General features: G+C 42.4%; 1 protein-coding gene across 1 annotated transcript in view; it reads left to right on the forward strand.

The window, feature by feature from the left end:
* The first annotated feature begins 10,186 nt into the window (after positions 1 to 10,186).
* Positions 10,187 to 19,385, forward strand: part of BARD1 (BRCA1 associated RING domain 1) — a 135,632-nt gene continuing 126,433 nt past the window's right edge. Inside the window, exon 1 of the mRNA XM_029068966.1 lies at positions 10,187 to 10,291. Within this exon, the coding sequence (XP_028924799.1) occupies positions 10,187 to 10,291 (105 nt within the window). The remainder of the gene's footprint in view (positions 10,292 to 19,385) is intronic.

The following is a 19,385-nucleotide window of genomic DNA, read 5'->3' on the forward strand; positions in this document are numbered from 1 at the left end:
GATTGAATGAGTGAATATGCATCTAAAGTCAGAACAATTTTAACATAGGTATAGTATCACTGCACATAAATGATACGAGATCGTATTAGAACTTGGAGGTTATAGTCAGTCAGTGGTATTTATCGAGAGCATACCATGTGCAGAGCACTGCACTAAGCACTTGGGAGAGTACAGTATAACAGAGTTGATAGATGCATAGCACTGGAAAAGACATAGCGCTCACCCATTAGAAGTGACACTGGTACAAAGGTCACAGCCCTCATCCCCAAAGCCTAACATGGAAATCTGGGGCTTGCTACCATAAAGGTGGCCAGAGATAAAAGGCCAGAGACTTTCCAGAGCAAATGAGAACCTTCTAGATGCTGCTGAACCTCATGCATCCTCAGGCTGCTACTCTGGAAACCCCAGTGGATATTAGACCCCTAAATACCTGCAATATTTTACCTAGTAGGAATTTTTCCTCACCAAATGGAGTTCTAGATGGCATGGAATAAATGGTCTCTAACAGTGGGAATTGTGAGACTTGGATTCTCTCCTGCTGCTTCATGGTTGATTCCTTTCACTCTCTTCCTTGGTTTTTCCTGATTTGCTCCATTGCTGTTGGGTGTGGGGTCTCCTTTCATTGGTCATCAGGGCTGTAGAACCCTTCTGCCCCACAGGCAGACTGTGCCAAGCTTCTTCCTTGGCCTGCCCTACAGAGATCATCATCCCCAGTCAGTGCTAGCAGGTTTTGTAAAGAAGAATTCCAGCCTTTCTTTCAGTTTTGTGTTTTTTTGTTTTATGTGGGTTTTTTTGGATATGGTATTTGTTAAGTGCTTACTACATGCCAGGCACTGTACTAAGCACTGGGGTAGATACAAGCTAATCAAGTTGGACACAATCCATGTTCCTCTTAAGGCTCACAGTCTTAATCCCCATTTTCTACTTATGTAACTGAGAAAACTGAATTGGTCAGATGTGATCTTCCTAAAATCTCCCCGCTCTTCTACAGTTCCCCCTTTTTCCTGCCTCTTCTTTCATTCATTCATTCAGTCAGTCACATTCATTCATTCATTCATTTCATTCAATCATATTTATTGAGTGCTTATTGTATGCAGAGCACTGTACTAAGTACTTGGGAAAGTACAATACACCAAAAAAAATGACATTTCCTGCCCACAGTGACCTCATAGTCTAGAGCGGGGTAGACAGACATAAATAAAAATAAATTACAGATATGTACATAAGTGCTGTGGGGCTGGGAGGCGCGATAAATAAAGGGAGCAAATCAAGGCAAAGCAGAAGGGAGTGGGAGCTGAGGAAAAGTGGAACTTAGTCTGGGAAGGCCTCTTGAAGGAGATGTGCCTTCAAAAAGGCTTTGAAGCAAGGGAGAGTGGTTGTCTATAGGATTTGAGGAGAGAGGGTGTTCCAGGCCAGAAGCAGGATGTGGACTAGGTTTTGGCAGAGAAGCAAGTGAGAACAAGGTACACTAAGAAGGTTATCACTAGAGAAGTGAAGTGTGCGGGCTGGGTTGTAGAAGGAAGGCGATCTCCTGTCCTCTCAAGATCCCCCCCCACCCTGTACATCCCACCCCATCCCTTCGCACCTTATCAAAACCCTTGCCCCTTCCCTTCTTCCCTCCCTGACCACCATTTTCAATTGTTCACTCTTTAGTGACTTCTTCCCCATTGCTTTCAAACACATGGTAAGCACTTCACAAATGCCATTAAAAAATAAATGTAATAGTGGTCCTTACCAGAAAGCATGCTCTAAATTGATTTTCTATTTTTAAAAAAATTATCTTTCAAAAGAAGTGCTTAATCCTTGCAGATAAGGCCTCGTGAGTTGAGATGTCACATCTGTTACATTTCATTTTCATTTCATTTCATTTCATTTAAATCATTCACAACCACAAATTGATGAGGATCAGACTTCAAAAAGGAGCAACAACATTTATTGAGCTCCCACTGGATGCAATGTACTGTACTAAGTGCTTAAGCAATACTGAATCCAGTTCTGGAATCCACAGATTTTTACAAATTTGGGATAATCTCATCACGTGTGCAAGGAAGACATGTTAGGAGGATAAATGAGTATCAATATCAGTGAATGGGTGATCACGGTAGACGTGACAAAAATAATGTGCTTCAAATAGTTCATCTGAGAGCTCACTAAACAATAAATTAACATTTTAGATCTTTACTTCTTATTTGGACTTCATTCACAGCTTTGCTAGTGGCAGATTCAAGGGTGAGATTCTTGCCCCAAGGGGAAGTTTGCCACCAAAGATGTGACCATCACTTGAACCACCCTAACGGAAAACATCTCTAAGTAGCTAAAAGGGGATGTCAGTTTACCATTTGGGAAACAGCAAAATTTATGGGTGCTTCTAAGGATGGACCAATTCCCAGATGAATTTGCATCCTGTAGAAAAGACCAAGGAATTATTTTTCAAATCGTAAAAGTGGGTCAGTGATGTTGGCAACACCCCAGTAACCCTGCATCCTCTAAGGGGCATTAGAAGGTTACAATATTAATATCCTAGAAGCTTTATGAGATCCTTCTTTTCTTCAGATTAAGGACTCTGAAAACACAAAGTCTTTTTGTAGTAATCTGATCAGTTACAAGGCATTTCTTTCTCTTCACATGCCTCATGTCTTAGCACAAAATGGCTTAAAGAGTTTCCAGTGTTTTTCATTCTGCTTCGATATAATTCTTCCCAGTTATTCTGACATTAGGTCAATGCAGTTTAAACTGTCAAAATTATAATGAAAAGTAGGTAATGAAATTTTACTAGCCATACATTCTATCCCAAAATTTTTTGGAGCAAATCTAAAGACTGATCTTAGAATAATGTGAACTTCCAGACCTTAGATACAAATATCTGATTGTGAGTAAAGATCAGTGACCTATATTATGAAATAAATTATAGTCCCCAAAAGGTAATTTAAGTAGGGAATTTAAAAGGACTAAAGACCCGACTAAGTATATTTTATAAAACTAAAAAAAACCCCTGATAATTCAAATGATCATGTGAATTTCAGTAGCATTTTTAATTCCCAAAGTTCTTTCACATCTCTCACCTCAGTATGTCCTCACAATATCCCTGTGACCTAGGGGGAGGCAGGTATTATTTTCCACTTTTAAAGATGAGGAAACTGAGGCCTGGAGAGGTGAAATGACAATCTTTAACTTGGTTTAAGGACAGAATTGGGACTAATACCAATGTGGTTTTCAAAAACCTTGCCCTTTCCCCTAGACTACACTCGTTGTCATCACCATGGATGGCATTTATTGAGGGTTGTGTACAGAGCACTGCACTAAGCACTTGGGAGATTACAGTATCATACAATACAGAGCAAAACCACAGAGTTGGTAAACACATTCTCTGCCCACAACTAACTTACACTCTAGACAGGGCGACAGACATTAATATATATAATTTCTAATATATAATTTATAGATATGTACCTAATACCTCCTCCATCAAGATGCAAGATTGTGTATATCTATAAATTATATATTAGAAATTATATGTTTATATTAATGTCTGTCCCCCCTCCAGAGCGTAAATTTTTTGTGGACAGGGAAAGTGTCCTCCAACTCTGTTGTATTCTCCCAAGTGTTTAGTACAGTGCTCTGCACACATTAAGTGCTTAGTAAATGGCACTGATTGACATATAGTAAGGTAGCTTGCAAGCTTTGCTTTGGATTTTTTTTAATGAAGAATCAGTTTATCACAATTTCAGTGTCAGCTCAAACTGATCCTACCATACCAGGAGAAATGTTCATTTTTAATCAATTAATCAGCCTGTAGTATTTAGTAACTACCTCCACCTCCAGTGGTTGCCCATCCACCTCTGCATCAAACAGAACCTCCTTACCATGGGCTTTAGAGCATTCATTCACCTTGCCCCCTCCTAACTCACCTTGCTACTGTCCTATTTCAACTCAGCCTGCAGACTTTGCTCCTCTAATGCCAACCTTCTCACTACCTCGATCTCACCTATCTCACCACTGACATCTTGACCATGTCCTGGAATGACCTCCCTCTTCATATCTGACAATTACTCTCCCCTGCTTCAAAGTTTTATTGAAGGCACAACTCCTCCAAGAAGCCTTCCCTGACTAAGCCATCTTTTCCTTTTCTTCCATTCCCTTCTGTGTCACCCTGACTTGTTCCTTTTATTGATCTCCCTTCCCAACCCCACAGCACTTTTGTACGCATTTGCAATTTATTTATTTATATTAATGTCTGCCTCCCCCTCTAGACTGAAAGCTCATTGTGGGCAGGGAATGTGTCTGTTATATTGTTATACTGTACTCTCCCAAGCACTTAGTACAGTGGTCTGCCCACAGATTGACTGATTAAGCATCTACTGTGTGCAAAACACTGTACTGAGCACTCAGGAGTGCAAAGCACTTACTGAGCACTCGGGAGAGTACAACAGAATTGATAGATATGGGCCCTGCTCTCAAGCGCTTTGCAATCTAGAGTGAGAGAGACAAGACACAAAAATAAATTTACAGATAATGGGAAAAGAAGGAAAAGGGGAAATGTACACAACAGGTAAAAATGTCTGAAAGAAATGTACAAAAGTGCTACCAGAGAAGCTGTGAGCACTTCAGTACATCAGTGGGACAGAATTTCTGCAAAGGCCAGAGGAGGGGAATATAATATAGGGAAGATTAGAAATACATCAGGAAAGACCTCCTGGAAAGGATGTGATTTCAGCAGGGCTTGGAAATATGTGGCAAAGCAATGGTTTGTCAAATTGGAAGGGAGTGGAAATTCCAGGCAGAGAGGAGGCCATTAACTACAGAAAAAAGGTGGAAAGAGCCCTGGCCTGGGAGTCAGAGGACCTGGGTTCTAATCCTGGCTCTGCCAAATGCTTGCTGTGTGACCCTGGACAAGTTACTGAACTTATCTGGGCCTCAGTTCTCCTGTTCCTCTCCTATTTAAACTATGAGCCCCATATGGGACAGGGACAATGCCCAACCTAATTAAATTGCATCTACCCTAGTGCTTACAACAGTGCTTGACACATAATAAGCACCTTACAAATATTTTGAAAATGGCAAGAGAGACAGGATTGCAACACATTTTTTTTTTGTTTTTTTGTTAAGTGTTTGTGTACGTGCAACCTAATCAAGTTGGACACAGTCAGTGTCCCAGGTGGGGCTCACAGACCTAATCACCATTTTACAGATGAGGCTTTAAAGCACTTAATCACCTTGCCCCCTCCTACCTTACCTTGTTAGTCTCCTAATACAGCCCAGCCCACACGCTTCACTCCTCTAATGCTAGCCCACTCACTGTACCTCCATCTCATCTACCTCGCAGCTGACATCTCACCTAAATTGGGCCTCTGGCCTAGAGCACCCTCCCTTTTTCTTACAGACGATTACTCTCACTACCTTCAAAAACTTATTAAAAGGACATCTCCCCCAAGAGACCTTCCCTGACTAAGCCCTCATTTCCTCTTTTCCCACTCTCTTTTACATCACCCTCACACTTGGATTTGCACCCTTTATTCAACTATCCCTCAGCTTCACAGCACTTATGTACATATCCATAATTTATTCTTTATATTAATTTCTGCCTTCCCATCTAGATTGGAAAGGGAATGTATCTACTAGCTCTGTTATACTGTACTCTCCCTAGCACTTAGTACAGTGTTCTGCACACAGTGAGCACTCAATAAATATAGTGAATTGACTGATTGATTATACAGTTTGCCTGAAAAGAACAATGAAAGGAGCAGAAGTCAGTGGAGAAAAATCTTGAGTCCAAACAGCTGTTTCAAAAACAGTGATGTGGCAGCACAGAATAATACCCACTAATATTGAATTTGTGTCTAACATTAAATTTTCCAAGTGCAAATTGGGATGAAAATTGGAAATTTCTACCAAAATATTCCTTTCAAACAATATGCCTGACCTTAGAAGACACACACAGCTAGGGAGTCAGATTTTCATCTAGTAGGACTGTGGTACTAGGTAGGTTTTACAAGTCAAAATAAAAGCACCTAAGCAGCAAATTTATATTAGTCTTATAGCTGCTCTTCTAGGTTCAGTCCATATTGAGGCCATTCCTGTATTAATAATTTCCATATCTCGTGTTTAATGCCTGTTGGTAAGTGAGCTGACTATTTTGCATTGCATGGGAAGTTTCACATTGGCCTAAAAGCCAGGAGGCATATATTCTTTTCCTGGTAATATTATGTGTTTGACTGACTTCAAAGTCAGTTTACATGTGGATAAGAATCTCCTGGGTCTTCTTCACTAATGCCTCCAGGGTTCATTTCAGTTTTTTAAGCAGGCATGACTTTCCCCGATTTCAACATTTCTCAGCCAGATCCAGCAAACAGCATCAAACCGATGACCTTTATCTATGATGTTCATTCATTGGAAGAGTTGGATAATAATTTAACACTCTTGTGCTTTCTCACCATCAACAACAAAAACATTTAGACCCGTTGGATTTATTATTCACCAGAAAAGAAACTGCCTTCATTTTCCATTCAGAGAGAATGTATACGAGTCTCAATAGAGGATGATCTCAAGAAACTGTGTGCATTTTAGAGAACTATTATCAAACATACGCAATTCCAAAATTAGCATATATTTCATAATGCATGCACATCACCAAAGGACTGTACTTTTCCTTTGATCGAACATTCTGAATTTGCATGATTAAGACTGTCATTGTCTACCCTCAATTTGCACTTCTTAAGAATTTCCCACATTTTAAAATTTCTTGCTAAAAATCTTCAACTGCCTTTTTTGTCCAAGTCAGAAAGGACGTTAGAAGTGTTTGCAATGCAGTTGGCCAAAAGCTTTGCTGCTTCTCATTCTGTTTAATATCTTTTTTGTCTCTCCAGGCACAGTTACTCAGTGGACTGCATAGGTTGCATAGTTTGGCGACAGCTTTACATTCCGTTCTGATGAAAAACCTTGGTTGTGGTTAAGTACACAACTTCCATTTTCTTCAAGGTGCAAAAATCCTTGAGAGAGATTGAACCAAGATTTGCTTCAATCAATCATTTGTATTTACTGAGCACTGACTGTATACAGAGCACTGAACTAAGCACTTGGGAGAGTAGAGCATAACAGACTAGGTAGATACATTCCCTGTCCACTATAATTTTACAGTCCAGAGGGAGAGACAGACAATAATATAAATTGCTTGATGAATCAGATAACTGCCCTGAAAATGCACACTCACGCACACAAACACACTCATAGTGATCCTTTTTATACATGGACCTCCCATCCATTAATTATGCTATTAGAAGCAACATCAGATTGGCTTAGTGGGTAGAGCACAGGTCTGAGAGTCAGAAGGATCTGGGTTCTCATCCCAGCTCCACCAAATATCGCTGTGTGACCTTGGGCAAGTCACTTCACTTTTCTGTACCTCAGTTACCTCCTCTGGAAAATGGGGAATAAGACTGTGAGCCCTCTGTGGGTCATGGACTGTGTCTAACCTGATTAGCCTGTATCTAGCCCAGCACTTAGTACAGTGCCTGGAACACAGTAAACGCTTAACTTCCACAATTCTTATTATTTTACTCCTTTATACTGTAAGCTTGTCTACCAACTCTAAGCTTGTCTACCAACTCTGCGGTTTTGTTCTCTCCCAAGGGCTTAGTATATTGTTCTGCCCAAAATAAGCTCTCATGGCCTAGTGGATAAAGCTCGGGCCTGGGAGTCAGAGGGACCTGGGTTCTCATCCCAGCTCTGCCACTTGTTTGCTGTGTGACCTTGGGCAAGTCACTTCTCTTCTCTGTACCTCAGTGCCCTCATCTATCCAAAGGAGAATAAGACTGTGAGCCTCATGTGGGACATGGCCTGTGCCCACTCTGATTACCTCATATCTAACCTAGAGTTCAGGACAGTGCTTGAACCACAGTAAGCACTTCAATACCATCATCATCATTATCATAAATACTGCCGATTGATCAAATGATTTTCTACAAGATGGCTGGTGTTCGGCCCTCCACGTCGTGCTCCCCGGCTCTGCCCACACTACTCCTATCAGAGCAGGGACTGTGATCTCCTCACCGCTTGCATTCAGGCTTGTGTCCGGACCTGCAGTTGCTGCAGTAACCCTGACTTTACTCCTCTGGTGCTAACCTCCTCAATGTGCGTCGATCTCGCCTGTCTCACCACTGACCCCTGGCCCTGGCCAACCTCTGTCCTGGAATGCCCTCCCTCCTCAAATCAGCCAAACAATCACTCTTCCCCTCTTCAAAGCCTTATTGAAGGCACATCTCCTCCAAGAGGACTTACCAAACCACTTTCCTCACTTTTCCCACTTTTCCTGACCTGCTCCCTTTGCTCTTCCTCCCTCTCCCCACCCCGCAGCACTTATGTATAGATCTGTAATTTTATTTATTTTTCTGTCTCCCCTCCCCTCCACCTACTTCTTCAACAGTATTTATTGAGTGCTTACTATGTGCAGAGCACTGTACTAAGCACTTGGAATGTACAATTCAGCAACAGATAGAGACAATCCCTGCCCAGTGACAGGCTCACAGTCTAATCGGGGGAGACAGACAGCAGAGCAAAATAGAACAAAACAAAAACAAGACAACATTATCATGATAAATAGAATCAAGGGGATGTACACTCCATTACCAAAATAAATAGGGTAATAAAAAATATATACAAATGAGCACATTGCTGAGGGGAGGGAGAGGAGCAGAGGCAAAGGGGCTCAGCTGAGGGGAGGTGAAGGGGAAAGGGGGAGGAGCAGAGGGTGGAGGGGGAGCAGAGGGAAAAGGGGGTAGCTCAGTCTGGGAAGGTCTCTTGGAGGAGGTGTGCTCTCAGTAGGGCTTTGAAGTGGGAAAGAGAGTTGAGGTCGACAGCGGGATAGGCGTGGATCGGGGACAGTGAGGAGGTGAGTGGCAGAGGAGCGGAGCGTGCGGGGTGGGCAGTAAAAAGAGAGAAGGGAGGAGAGGTAGGAGGGGGCAAGGTGATGGAGAGCTTTGAAGCCAAGAGTGAGGAGTTTTTGTTTCATGTGGAGGTTGATAGCAACCAGTGGAGGTTTTAAAGGAGAGGAGTGACATGCCCAGGGCATTTCTGTAGGACTGTGAGCTCACTGTGGGCAGGGATTGCCTCTCTTTATTGCTGTACTGTACTTTCCCAAGTGCTTAGTACAGTGCTCTGCACACAGTAAGTGCCTAATAAATACGACTGAATGAACAAATGACTCAGAATGCTTGTGAAACCAGCAAGCTGACAATAAACTGGGATCAGTGCCAGTGCCCAAGCCCTCATTTCATCAGAGAAAATCAAACGAAGCAGCATGGCCTAGTGGATAAAGCACGGACCTGGGAGTCAGAAGGGTTCTAATCCCGGTTCCACTGCTTCTCTGCTTTGTGACCATGGGCCAGTCACTTCTCTTCTGTGGACCTCAGTTCCCTCATTTGTAAAATGGGGATTCAGTACCTGTTCTCCCTGCTAGTAAGACTGTGAACCCTATGTGGGATGTGATTATCTTGTACCTACCCCAGTGCTTAGTACAGTGCTTGGCACATAGCACTTAACTAATACTATTATTATATATATTATTATCATTACTATTATTAAGCAGCATGGCTTAGTGGAAAGAGCATGGGCTTGGGAGTCAGAGGTTGTAGGCTCTAATCCCAGCTCTGCCACTTGTCAGCTGTGTGACTTTGGGCAAGTCACTTAATTTCTCTGTGCCTCAGTTACTTCATCTGTAAAATGGGGATTAAGACTCTGAGCCCCATGTGGGACAACCTGATTACCTTTTCTCTACCCCAGCACTTAGAACGGTGCTTGGCACATAGTAAGCACTTAACAAATACAGTTGTTATGATTATTACTATCATATAAAATAAAATATTGTGTATGATAGAAAAATGACAGATTGTATGGCCCACAGGGTGATAACAGTGCCATCTTCAAAGCATGGCAGGACAGAGATAGTAGTGCCTGCTGGGGTATGAACACTACTGAAGGAAGAAGAACAGATAAGAGTGCTGAAATAACGATCGGTGAACTAGTCAGGCCTTACTGCATCATCACTGAACTGAAACACAAATTGAGAGATAGACCCTTAGAAAGTTTGAGTTTGGAGAGGCCTCTGAGACAGGAAATTCAGAAATGATATAAGCTGGGGCAAAAGGATATCAAAACTTTTGTGTGTGAAAATGAAGTTATCGCTACTGAGCTGATGCAAAATTCTCCCGAGCGGGTTGTCTCGGATTTAGGCATAGTTGATGTGGCCCGTTACTTGGAAAAAGATCTCAGAGGAGAATCTCTCTTCCATTCAAGTAAGGTAATAATACTAATGATGATGATGGTATTTGTTAAGCACTTACTATGTGCTAAGCACTAGGGTAGATACAGGGTAATCATGTTGTCCCACGTGGGGCTTACAGTTTTAATCCCCACTTTACAGATGAGGTAACTGAGGCACAGAGAAGTCAAATGGCTTGCTCAAGGTCACAGAGCAGACAAGTGGTGGAACTGGGATTAGAACCCATGTCTTCTGACTGCCAAACCTGTGCTCTTTCCACTAAGGTACACTGCTTCTCTATCAATCAATCAATCAAGTTAAATGAATCCCTGGAGCTGGAACTTGCTGGAACCTTGACACATGGGCTTGGGAGTCAGAGGACATGTGTTCTAATCCCAGTTTAGCCACTTGTCTGAGCAAGTCGATTAACTTCTCTGTACCTCAGTTGACTCATCTGGAAAATGGGAATTAAGACTGTGAGCCCCACGTGGGACAACCTGATTATCTCCTATCTACCCCAGTGCTTAGAACAGTGCTTGGCACATAGTAAGCACTTAACAAATACTATAATAATGGTAACAATAACAACATTAATTAATTATGGCACCTGAGTTTTCATGAAGGACTCCCAGCTGGTGTCATTGCTGTCATCATGTGGTGGTCCTGGCTAGAGTTCTGGGAATTAGTGCTGGTTGTTACCAGAAGGAACAGGGTGAATTGCTTTGGGAAAGCTGAACTATAGAAGACTGGGTGAATAATAATAATTATTATTATGGTATTTGTTAAGCATTTACTAAGTGTCAGCCACTTTACTACTATGTGCCACTTTGTCTGCTCTGTGGGTTTGGGTAAGTCATTTAACTTCTCTGCTCCTCAGTTTCCTCATTTGGAAAATGGGAATTCAATGCCAGTTCTCCTCCTCCTTTATACCATGAGCTCCATATGGGACAGAGACTGTGTCTAATCTGATGATCTTCTATCAAACCCAGTGTTTAGTAAAGAGCTTGGCACATAACAAGCCCTTAAGAAATGCTACAATTATTTTCATTATTATTGTTGGTAGATGGACTTCTCCAACTAAACCCTCATTTCTTCTTCTCCCACTTCTGTCTCTGTTGCCCTTGCACTTGAATTTTCACTCTTTATTCACCTCACCCTCACCCCCACAACATTTAGGTACATATTTGTAATTTTATTTTGGGGTTGTCTGTCTCCCTTTCTAGACTGTAAGCTCCTTGTGGACTGGGAACATTTCTGCCAACTCTCTTATTTTGTACTTCCCCAAGTGCTTAGTTCAGTGCTCTACACACAGAAAGCATTCAATAAATATGATCAATTGATTGATTGATAAAATATATGAATTCACTACAGCTAGAGAAAATAAAATCATTCAAAAACCTGCTCCCAAAAAGCTCTGTGTTCACATTCAAAAAGAAGAGAGTGCTCTAGATGATTTCTGAGCTGACTAATAATTTGGAAGTGGAAAGTCTAGTTTCAGAATGATGAATTCAAGCCAAAAAGACTGAACATTCTACAAGAACACTCTAGGGCCTAACTCCTACAAACACCTGATGTGCTAAACAAGGGGGAGATATTAAATCTAGCTGAGAAGTAAAAGGATAGTGTCTTCAAATGCCAATCTTCTCTTTCCTAGGGCTCAGCACTCAAGGGAAGAGGGAGAAAGGTCTTCCTTTTTAAAAAAGCACCAGCAGATTGACAGTGAAATAACATACCTCGCCAAGCATTTCAGTTTGCCATGAGCGTGCTGGCTGATTATGATGCTCCTGCTGGGAAGTGCAAAAGACTACAGCTTTAATTGATTTGTATGGATTCTGGGGATGATTAAGGAGACATCGCGGGAAAGGAGAAGAAGATTAACTGGAATGTGTTCTCTGAGAGAGCATTTTAAGCCTTGGGCTTGCAGGTGCTGACAATTTCTCAATCTGTATTATATTTCATTCAAGCTGCTGTATTCGAACTCAAGCCACATAGTAGTGTAGGTTCGCTGATCACCAGGAGTAATGTAAATTTTGAAAGACACAGAATTGTCTTTGTGAGAAGAAGCATTGCCTAGGGGATAGAGTATGGGCCTGGGAGTCAGAGGGACCTAAATTCTAATCCTGATTCTGCCTTCTCATCTGTGGAATGGGGATTAAGACTGAGGAATGGAAATTAATTCCACATGGGACATAGACTGTGTCCAATCTGATTAGCTTGTATCTACCCCAAAGCTTAATACAGTGCCTGGCACATATTAAGCACTTATATCTTTTAAAAAATAGTTCTAATTGTCAATATTAGAGAAGAAATTCTTTGAGGGTCCAGTTTTAAAGCTCCACGAGTTTATTATTAGAGTTGACCACCTGTTGTCTACATATTGTATAACTCAATTAATCAGTAGTATTGATTGAGCACCTACACTGTGCAGGACATTGTATTAAGCTGTTGGGAGGCAAAATAGAATTCGTAGACATGATCTCTATCCTCAAAGATTTTGTCATCTAGTGGGGGAGGTAGTAAAATAAACTACAAAGGTGGAAAAAAGGTTTTGTATATGAGTTAGTGTATTTAAATATGTACCAAAATACTTAAGGAAATTTAGTGTATTTAACTGCTTGGGGGGTATGTAAGTGCTTAAGAGTTAGTTGGGGGAGTGTTAATAAATTGCACTAATTAGAAATTAATCATGGAAGGCTCCTGGAGTACATGTGATTTAAGAAGGGCATGTGGAGAGCTGTGGTCCGTTGAATATGGAAGGGGAGGGCATTCTAAGAAGGAAGGAAAGAATGTGCGAAAAACCAGCGATGGGAGAAAAGAGATTAAGTCACTGTGAGTGGCTTAGCTGGAGTGGAGCAAAGTGTATGAGCTGGAATGTAGTGGGATAAAAGAGTGGATGAGGAGAGAGAATGCCTTAAAGCCATAGTTAGGAGTTGCTAGATTTAGAGAATATATGTGTGTGTGTGTGTGTGTGTGTGTGTGTGATACATGTACTTGTATGTATGTGTTCTTGCCCTTCATGCCACTGAGAGTGAAACTCAGTGGATGAAGTTGTGTGAATCAACAATACCAAAACTGAAAAAAAATCATTTCCCCCTGTTGTTGTGAATGTGTGTATCTTATATACATACACTCTTTTCTCCCATAATGCATGTTTTCACTCCACAATTTCAACTGAGCACCACAGGGTAATTAGGAACTATTCTTCTGACAGTGATCATCTCTCTGGACAGAACTCAGTGTAAGGTCAAAGAAATGGTTATTCATAGCCTAAGTCAGGGTAGACATTCTTTAACATTTTCCATAACACGAAGTTCTTAAAGAATGTAACCCCTACACAATTAGATAACTGACTATATACCTACCTGCTTTTCTTGTTGAAAGAAGGGTCCACTGATGGTGAAATTCATGAATGGGTGTGTTTATGTCTGGAAAGGACAAAGTGAAATTCACAGTCATAAGCAGCATGGTCTAATGGATAGGACACAGGCCTGGGACTCAGAAGGACCTGGTTTTGAATTCTGTCTCTGCTGTGGGAACTTAAGCAAGTCACTTAACTTCTCTGTGCCAGTCACTTAACTTCTCTGTGCCTCAGTTACCTCATCTGTACAATGGGAAATAATACTGTGGGACACGGACTGTGTCCAACCTGATTATTTCAAATTTATCTCAGTGCTTAGAACAGTGCCTGGCACATAGTAAATGCATAAGAATTTCCATATCAACAGAAAGAACCATACGGGTAGAGAGAAATTACCTTTTGTTATGATGTCATTTTTGACATTTGTAGTGCCTGATGCTGTTTTTGCTTTTCATCCTTATCTCAAGATTCTTATGAAGCTTCTACTCCAAAAGAGTAGCTACTTTCCAGATTACAGTGTGCCCTGTGGCAAATGATTTCCCATTTAAAGCCAAGATGCAGCATTGTTGGAGGCTTTGAGTTACTGAATCCTAAAAATGTTTCCTCTGCCCTGCTTGCTTTCTGTTTCTCAGTTTCACCTCACCACACAGTAGGTGTTTTGATATCCAGCTGTTTCCATTCTCTGCACAAGGTGCACCTAATCAGTCAGTCATTTGTATTTATTGAGTGCTTACTGTGTGCAGAGCACTGTACTAAGTGCTTGGCAGAGTACTATACAATGAAGTAACACACATTCCTTGCCCACAGCACACTTACAGTCTAGAGAGGGAGACAGACATTAATAGAAATGAATAAATGACAGATATGTACATAGATGCTGTGGGGCTGGGAGGGGAGATGAATAAAAGGAGCAAGGCAGGGTGACTCAGAAGGGAGTGGGTGAAGAGGAAAGGAGGACTTAATCAGAGAAGGCCACTTGGAGGAGTGGAGGAGTCAATAAGATTTTGAAGCAGGGAGACTATGAGGAGGGAGGGGGTTCTGGGCCTGATGCAGGATGTGAGTGAGAGGCCAGAGGTGAAATAGACGAGATCGAGGTACAGTGAATAGGTCGGCATTTGATGAGGGATGTTTGTGGGCTGAATTGTAGTAGGAGAATAGTGAGGTGAGATAGGAGGGAGCCAGGTGATTGAGGGTTCTGTGGTGAAGGGTCAGGCTCCTACTCCATCCTAATCCTCCTCGACCTCTCAGCTGCCTTTGAAACTGTCGACCATCCCCTTCTCCTCCACACCTTATCTCACCTTGCCTTCATGGACTCCGTTCTCCCCTGGTTCTCCTCTTATCTTTCTGGCTGTTCATTCTCCGTCTCCTTTGCAGGCCCCTCCTCCCCCTCCTATCCTCTAACTGAAGGGGTTCCTCAAGGGTTGGTTCTTGGCCCTCTTCTGTTCTCCATTTACATTCACTCCCTTGGTGAAATCATTCGCTCCCACGGCTTCAACTATCATCTCTATGCAGATGACGCACACATCTACATCTCTGCCCGTTTTCTCCCCGTCCCTTCAGGCTCGTATCTCCTCCTGCCTCCAAGACATCTCCACCTGGATGTCTGCCCACCATCTAAAACTCAACAGATCCAAAACTGAGCTCCTCATCTTCCCTCCCAAGCCCTGTCCTCTTCCTGACTTCCCTATCACTGTGGATGGTACCACTATCCTTCCCGTTTCAGGGACCCGCAACCTCGGTGTCATCTTTGACTCGGCTCTCTCATTCACCCCACACATCCAATCCGTCACCAACACCTGACGGTCTCACCTTAGAATATCGCCAAGATCCGCCCTTTCCTCTCCCTCCAAACTGCTATCTTATTGGTACAGGCTCTCGTAATATCCCAACTGGATTATTGTGTCAGCCTTCTTTCTGATCTCCCTTCCTCCTCTCTCTCCCTGCTCCAGTCTATTCCTCATTCCGCTGCCCGGATCATCTTCCTGCAGAAACGCTCTGGGCATGTCACTCCCCTTCTTAAAAACCTCCAGTGATTGCCTATCAACCTCCGTACAAAACAAAAACTTCTCACTCTAGGCTTCAAGGCTCTCCATCATCTTGCCCCCTCCTACCTCACCTCCCTTCTCTCTTTCTACTGTCCACGCCACACGCTCTGCTCCTCTGCCGCTCACCTTCTCACCGTTCCCCATTCTCGCCTATCCCACCGTCGACCCCTGGCCCACGTCCTCCCGCGGTCCTGGAATGCTCTCCCTCCTTACCTCCACCAAACTAACTCTCTTCCCCTCTTCAAAGCCCTACTGAGAGCTCACCTCCTCCAAGAGGCCTTCCCAAATTGAGCTTCCCCCTTTCCCTCTGCTGCCTCTCTACCCCCCCTTCACCTCCCCTCAGCTAAGCCCCCTTCCCCCCCTTTTCCCTCTGCTCCTCCCCCCTCCCTTCTCCTCAGCACTGTGCTCATTTGCTCATTTGTATATTTTTTTTTACCCTATTTATTTTGTTAATGAGGTATACATCCCCTTGATTCTACTTATTGCTATTGTTTTTGTCTGTCTCCCCCAATTAGACTGTAAGCCCGTCCATGGGCAGGGATTGTCTGTCCGTTGCCGAATTGTACATTCCAAGTGCTTAGTACAGTGCTCTGCACATAGTAAGCACTCAATTAATACTACTGAATGAATGAATGGACAGACATTATTCTAGGACTGCAGTATTTGCGATTCACTCTTGTCATTTGATGTTGAGTGTGGGGTATAAATGCTACTAATGGAGCAGCTCAGAGTTTTATGTGATGTCTGTGGGAAGTCTATGTATGACAGCCTTGAACAAATCAATCAATCAATCAACCAGTGGTATTGTGTGCTTACTGTGTAAAATAAGGATTCCTGCTAGGCATACCCAACTCACGGAATGCTCTACCTGATTCTTTGTTCAGAAGCCCACACTGCTGATGGCAAAGCCCCAGATATTCCATTTAAACGTTTTACTCCCGGCCCCACAGCACTTGTGTATATATATGTACATATTTAGTATTCTATTTTGAGAAGCAGCGTGGCTCAGTGGAAAGAGCACGGGCTTTGGAGTCAGGGCTCATGAGTTCGAATCCCAGCTCTGCCACTTGTCAGCTGTGTGACTGTGGGCAAGTCACTTAACTTCTCTGTGCCTCAGTTCCCTCGTCTGTAAAATGGGGATTAAGACTGTGAGCCCCACGTGGGACAACCTGACTCCCCTATGTCTACCCCAGCGCTTAGAACAGTGCTCGGCACATAGTAAGCACTTAACAAATACCAACATTATTATTATTATCTATAATTTTATTTATTTATATTGATGCTGTTGATGCCTGTCTACTTGTTTTGTTGCCTGTCTCCCCCCTTCCAGAACGTGAGCCCATTGTTGGGTAGGGTTTGCCTCTATTTGTTGCCGAATTGTACTTTCCAAGTGCTTAGTACAGTGCTATGCACACAGTAAGCTCTTAATAAATATGATTGAATGAATGAAGTAAAAAATGATATTGCTATGAAACCCGAGGGCATAATATTTGAGCGCTTACTGCATGCAGAGTACTGTAGCTTACTGTGGGCAGAGACTATGTCCGTAATATTGTTAGACCGTATTCTCCTAAGTGCTTAGTACAGAGATCTGCACATAGTAAGTGCTCAGTAAATACAATTGACTGACTGTATTAAGCACTTGGAAAAGTACATTGTAACAGAATTGGTAGACACATTTGCTGCTCACAACAAAAGTACAATAGAGTTGGCAGAGATGATAGTGCTCACAAGGAAATTACAGTCTATGGGGACTGTATACTGTAAGCCCATTATGGGAAGGGAACTTGTCTGCTAATTCTGTTGTATGTCCCAAGCATTTAGTACAGTGCTCTGCACAGAGTAAGTGCTCAATAAATGGTACTGATTGATTTACTTTTTGTTTTTAAATTCTCCCAAAAGGGTGGGTAGTGATCACATATGAATCTTGAAGGCCACCCTCCCCCTTCTCTCCTGACTTCCAGAAAGCACCACAACTCTGTAGACCTCTAGTTTGGTCTGGAGCCTCACCACATTGTCACCACACTCTGCTTAACAATCTTCCAAATAATGTTCTCCACTCAATTTTCTAATTCTTTATCTAGACTTTCTCTAACCAGAGAAGCTTAGTGGATAGAGCACAGGCTAGAGGTCAGAGAGACCTGGGTTCTAATCCCAACTCTACCGCTTATCTGCTGTGTGACCTTGGGCAACTCACTTCACTTCTCTGGGCTTCAGTTACCTCATCTGGAAAATGGGGATTAATGGTGTGAGCCCAGTGTGGGACAGAGATGGTGTCCAATTTCATTAAATTTTATCAGCTCCAGTGCTTGACACATAGTAAGCTTGGCTTAATGGATGGAGCACAGGCCTGGGAGTCAGAAGGTCATGGGTTCTAATCCTGGATATGACACATGTCTGCTCTGTGACATTGGGCAAGTCACTTCACTTCTCTGGGCCTCAGTTACCTCATCTGTAAAATGGGGATTAAGAGTGTGAGCCCCATGTGGGACAGGGACCGTGTCCAACCTGATTATCTTATATATATCCCAGTGTTTCGAACAGTGCTTGGCACATAGTAAGAGCTTAACAAGTACCATCATCATTATCATTATTACCACAGGCCTTTCCTGACTAAGCCCTCTTTTCCTTTTGTGTCTCCCTGACTTGCTCCCTTCATTCATTCCCACCTCCTAGCCCGACATCACTTATGTACAGATCTGTAATTTATTTATTTATATGAATGTCTGCACCCCCCTCAAGACTGCAAGCTCACTGTGGACAGGGAATATGTCTGTGTACCATTGTGTTGTACTCTCCCAAATGCTTAGTATGATTCTTTGCACACAGTAAGTGCTCAATAAATGCTACCAAATGAACGAATAAATAATAATAATCTCAATCCCTGACCCTGCTATTTCCCCCTCCCCCCATGGCACTGATTTTTGAATATTTTTTAGAAGTACAGTGCACACTTGTACTCTGGTCAAGTTGGTGTTTCCCCAACCACATCTTTCTCTCCATCTCTGCTCTCTGACCTATATTTGGCTGAAGCGACCGAAGCTCAGTACCAGTGGTATCGCTAGCCTCACAAGGCAGTAGATGGGTGCTCTGGTAGACACTGAAGTCTTCAGCAAATTTTCACCATTCCTGCTGGACGTACAGGGGTCAAAAACCCTCACTGCTCATAGCAGAGGCTTGGATCTGTGATTTTTACATTTTACTACACATATACAATGAAATAAAAAATGATGTTGCAGTAAAATTCTTAGGGCACATCACTAAGCTTAGCAGGGGAGTCAGAGTTCCTGAAGAATCGTTGTTTTATTTTCTCTCTCCTCTTTAATACTCTCCTTTGAATGACTATGTGGATTAGTTTTTGTCTAGGTCTTTGGAAACTTTTGAGAATTTCAAGAAATCTTTCATTTTTTTAATGATATTTGTTACCATGGGACCATGTGTCAAACACTATTCTAAGCACTAGGGCAGATACAAGTTAATTACGTTGGGCAGAGTGTCACTGGAAAGAATAGAAGAAAAATTCTAGCCTTTTGCTACATATCCTTCTATACTGTTCAATGTAAATTAATACACCACAAAATTTAGTCCACCAAGCATAAAAAATGCTCATAATTTTACAATTGTCAATTGATCATATTTAAATTCGACAGCACTGTTGTGAATTGTTGCTGTAATTTCTAGTTTGTCTTTAACCATTTGCTTCTCCACACTCTGCCGACTAAATGTTTAT

This window comes from Ornithorhynchus anatinus, chromosome 7 (assembly GCF_004115215.2).
Source record: "Ornithorhynchus anatinus isolate Pmale09 chromosome 7, mOrnAna1.pri.v4, whole genome shotgun sequence".
Lineage (NCBI taxonomy): Eukaryota > Metazoa > Chordata > Mammalia > Monotremata > Ornithorhynchidae > Ornithorhynchus > Ornithorhynchus anatinus.